Here is a 4,579-nt window from a genome sequence, read left to right as displayed (position 1 = left end):
TGTGTGTGTGTGTGTGTGTGTTGTTCCTAATGTCTGTGTGTGTGTGTGTGTGTGTGTGTTGTTCCTAATGTGTGTGTGTGTGTGTGTGTTGTCGTTCCAGGCGTCTGAACCGGAACAGTCTCCAGGTGTTTCCAGAGCTTCTGTTCCTGGGAACACTGAAACTCTACAGACTGTAAGTTCCGGACGATTCTATCGATCCCTCCATCTATCCCTCTACCTAGCAGAATGTGCCAGACAGACTAGCTAGCAGAATGTGCCAGACAGACTAGCTAGCAGAATGTGCCAGACAGACTAGCTAGCAGAATGTGCCAGACAGACTAGCTAGCAGAATGTGCCAGACAGACTAGCTAGCAGAATGTACCAGACAGACTAGCTAGCAGAATGTGCCAGACAGACTAGCTAGCAGAATGTGCCAGACAGACTAGCTAGCAGAATGTACCAGACAGACTAGCTAGCAGAATGTGCCAGACAGACTAGCTAGCAGAATGTGCCAGACAGACTAGCTGGCAGAATGTACCAGACAGACTAGCTAGCAGAATGTGCCAGACAGACTAGCTAGCAGAATGTACCAGACAGACTAGCTAGCAGAATGTGCCAGACAGACTAGCTAGCAGAATGTGCCAGACAGACCAGCTAGCAGAATGTGCCAGACAGACTAGCTGGCAGAATGTACCAGACAGACTAGCTAGCAGAATGTGCCAGACAGACTAGCTAGCAGAATGTACCAGACAGATTAGCTAGCAGAATGTGCCAGACAGACTAGCTAGCAGAATGTACCAGACAGACTAGCTAGCAGAATGTGCCAGACAGACTAGCTAGCAGAATGTACCAGACAGACTAGCTAGCAGAATGTGCCAGACAGACTAGCTAGCAGAATGTGCCAGACAGACTAGCTAGCAGAATGTGCCAGACAGACTAGCTAGCAGAATGCGCTGTGCGGTCTTCCTATTTGAATGGCTATGTTGCAGTGTGATAAAAGTTGGAACTGTAGAATGCCAATATAGAATCACTAGTATTACCTCTACAGGAACTCCATAGCTAGAACCTTCCATCCAATCATCAATTAGAATCAATGTGAACATTCTGGAATGAGGGACCACCAATACAAATTCCATCTAGACACCGTTGACCCTAGAGCACACAAATAATTATACCTACCTCGGCCTAAACATCAGCGCCACAGGTAACTTCCACAAAGCTGTGAACGATCTGAGAGGCAAGGCAAGAAGGGCCTTATACGCCATCAAAAAGGAACATAAAATTCGACATACCTTTTAGGATCTGGGTAAAAATACTTGAATCAGTTATAGAACCCATTGCCCTTTATGGTTGTGAGGTCTGGGGTCCGCTCACCAACCAATAATTCACAAAATGGGACAAACACCAAATTGAGACTCTGCATGCAGGTATTCTGCAAAAATATAAATAAAATAATAAATTGGTCATTTAGCAGACGCTCTTATCCAGAGCGACTTACAGGAGCAATTAGGGTTAAGTGCCTTGCTCAAGGGCACATCGACAGATTTTTCACCTAGTCGGCTTGGGGATTAGAACCAGCGACCTTTCGGTTACTGGTACAACGCTCTTAACCACTAAGCTACCTGCCGACCCCTCTGTGTACAACACAAAACCCCAAACAATGCATGCAGAGCAGAATTAGGCCAATACCCGCTAGTTATCAAAATCCAGAAAATAGATGTTAAATTCTACAACCACCTAAAAGGAAGCCATTCCCAAACCTTCCATAACAAAGCCATCACCTACAGAGAGATGAACCTGGAGAAGAGTCCCCTAAGCAAGCTGGTCCTGGGGCTCTGTTCACAAACACAAACAGACCCCACAGAGCCCCAGGACAACAACACAATTAGACCCAACCAAATCATGAGAAAACAAAAAGATAATTACTTGACACATTGGAAAGAATTGACAAAAAAACTGACCAAACTAGAATGCTATTTGGCTCTCAACAGAGAGTACACAGTGGCAGAATACCTGACCACTGTGACTGACCCAAACTTAAGGAAAGCTTTGACTATGTACAGACTCAGTGAGCATAGCCTTGCTATTGAGAAAGGCCGCCGTAGGCAGACCTGGCTCTCAAGAGAAGACAGGCTATGTGCACACTGCCCACAAAATGAGGTGGAAACTGAGCTGCACTTCCTAACCTCCTGCCAAATGTGTGACCATATTAGATACACATATTTCCCTCAGATTACACAGACCCACAAAGAATTTGAAAACAAATCCAATTTTGATAAACTCCCATATCTATTGGGTGAAATACCACAGTGTGCCATCACAGCAGCAAGATTTTGCCACAAGAAAAGGGCAACCAGTGAAGAACAAACACCATTGTAAATACAACCTATATTTATGTTTATTTATTTTCCCATTTGTACTTTAACTATTTGCACATCGTTACAACACTGTATATAGACATAATATGACATTTGGAGAGAGAGAGAGAGAGAGAGAGAGAGAGAGAGAGAGAGAGAGAGAGAGAGAGAGAGAGAGAGAGAGAGAGAGAGAGAGAGAGAGAGAGAGAGAGAGAGAGAGAAAGCCCTTTACAGGCCAGCCAGGATGAAAGAGAGAGTGAGGGAGAGAGAGAAAAGCCATTTACAGGCGAGCCAGAGAGGGCAGAGAGAGAGAGAGAGAGAGTGCGAGAGAGAGTGCGAGAGAGAGAGAGAGAGAGAGAGAGAGAGAGAGAGAGAGAGAGAGAGAGAGAGAGAGAGAGAGAGAGAGAGAGAGAGAGAGAGGGGAGGAGAGAGAGAGAGAGAGGGAGAGGCGGAAGGGTTTAAATGTGGAGCTGAGTTCCCATCATAGGATTCTGTGGTCTGAATGAATATATGAGGCAGAATATATTTCTATATTTATGGTGAGTGTATTTATACAGTGAATGACATAAAACAACATTATAACTCTGATGATTCAGAGCAAACGTTGTCTATGCTCTGTGGCTGGTGTGGTGGTTGGTGTGGTGGTTGGTGTGTGTTCGGTGTGTGTTTGGTGTGTGTTCGGTGTGTGTTCGGTGTGTTTCTCTCTCTGTGTGTGTGTGTGTGTGTATATATGTGTGTGTGTTTCTCTCTGTGTGTGTGTGTGTGTGTGTATATATACGTGTGTATGTGTGCTTCTCTGTGTGTGTGTTTGGTGTGTGTGTTTCTCTGTGTGTGTGTGTGGTGTGTGTGTTTCTCTGTGTGTGTGTTTGGTGTGTGTGTTTCTCTGTGTGTGTTTGGTGTGTGTGTATATACGTGTGTGTGTGTTTCTCTCTGTGTGTGTGTGTGTGTGTGTGTGTGTATATACGTGTGTGTGTGTTTCTCTGTGTGTGTGTTTGGTGTGTGTGTTTCTCTGTGTGTGTGTGTGTGTGTATATACGTGTGTGTGTGTTTCTCTGTGTGTGTGTTTGGTGTGTGTGTTTCTCTGTGTGTGTGTGTGTGTGTGTGTATATATACGTGTGTGTGTGTTTCTCTGTGTGTGTGTTTGGTGTGTGTGTTTCTCTGTGTGTGTGTGTCTCAAGGCTTGAAGCTGGTGTTGGTCTCAGTGTGTGGGCCAGGGTAAAATATAACTCATATATACTGCTCTCTGCTCATCTGTGACACACAGGGGCGTGTGTGTGTGTTTGTTGGTCTCTGACTGACCATATATCTTCCTGTATTCTGTTCTATGGGAAACGGAAGTGAGGGGTGTTACAGGCCTGCGACAACAACACACTGGGTAGCTGCAGTGAAATGTGTTGTTTTAATAGTACAGCGCCCCCTGGAGCTAATTAGGGTTAATAGTACAGCGCCCCCTGGAGCTAATTAGGGTTAATAGTACAGCGCCCCTGGAGCTAATTAGGGTTAATAGCACAGCGCCCCTGGAGCAAATTAGATTAATAGCACTGCGCCCTGGAGCTAATTGGGTTAATAGCACAGCGCCCCTGGAGCTAATTAGGGTTAATAGCACAGCGCCCCTGGAGCAAATTAGGATTAATAGCACAGCGCCCCTGGAGCTAATTAGGGTTAATAGCACAGCGCCCCTGGAGCTAATTAGGGTTAATAGCACAGCGCCCCTGGAGCTAATTAGGGTTAATAGTACAGTGCCCCCTGGAGCTAATTAGGGTTAATAGCACAGCGCCCCTGGAGCTAATTAGGGTTAATAGTACAGTGCCCCCTGGAGCAAATTAGGGTTAATAGCACAGCGCCCCTGGAGCTAATTAGGGTTAATAGTACAGCGCCCCCTGGAGCTAATTAGGGTTAATAGTACAGCGCCCCTGGAGCTAATTAGGGTTAATAGCACAGCGCCCCTGGAGCAATTTAGGGTTAAGTGCCTTGCACAGATTTTCCACAATGTCGGCTCGGGAATTCAAACCAGCGACCTTTCAGTAACTGGCCCAATGCTCTATCCGCTAGGCTACCTGCCTCCCACTAGGCTACCTGCCTCCCCCTAGGCTACCTGCCTCCCACTAGGCTACCTGCCTTCCCCTAGGCTACCTGCCTCCCCCTAGGCTACCTGCCTCCCACTAGGCTACCTGCCTCCCACTAGGCTACCTGCCTCCCACTAGGCTACCTGCCTCCCCCTAGGCTACCTGCCTCCCCTAGGCT

The 4,579-nt window shown here is 46.6% G+C and overlaps 1 protein-coding gene across 1 annotated transcript in view; it reads left to right on the top strand.

Moving 5' to 3' along the window:
• The window catches only part of LOC121562509 (slit homolog 2 protein-like), a 35,773-nt gene extending 35,293 nt beyond the window's left edge, over window positions 1-480 (top strand). Inside the window, exon 4 of the mRNA XM_045219032.1 lies at window positions 101-480. Within this exon, the coding sequence (XP_045074967.1) occupies window positions 101-176 (76 nt within the window). The 3' untranslated portion in view covers window positions 177-480. The remainder of the gene's footprint in view (window positions 1-100) is intronic.
• Window positions 481-4,579: the final 4,099 nt, after the last annotated feature.

Source organism: Coregonus clupeaformis, unplaced genomic scaffold (assembly GCF_020615455.1).
Source record: "Coregonus clupeaformis isolate EN_2021a unplaced genomic scaffold, ASM2061545v1 scaf1995, whole genome shotgun sequence".
NCBI classification, from domain to species: domain Eukaryota; kingdom Metazoa; phylum Chordata; class Actinopteri; order Salmoniformes; family Salmonidae; genus Coregonus; species Coregonus clupeaformis.
Note: the sequence above shows the minus strand (reverse complement) of the source record. Positions and strands in the feature narration are given on the sequence as shown.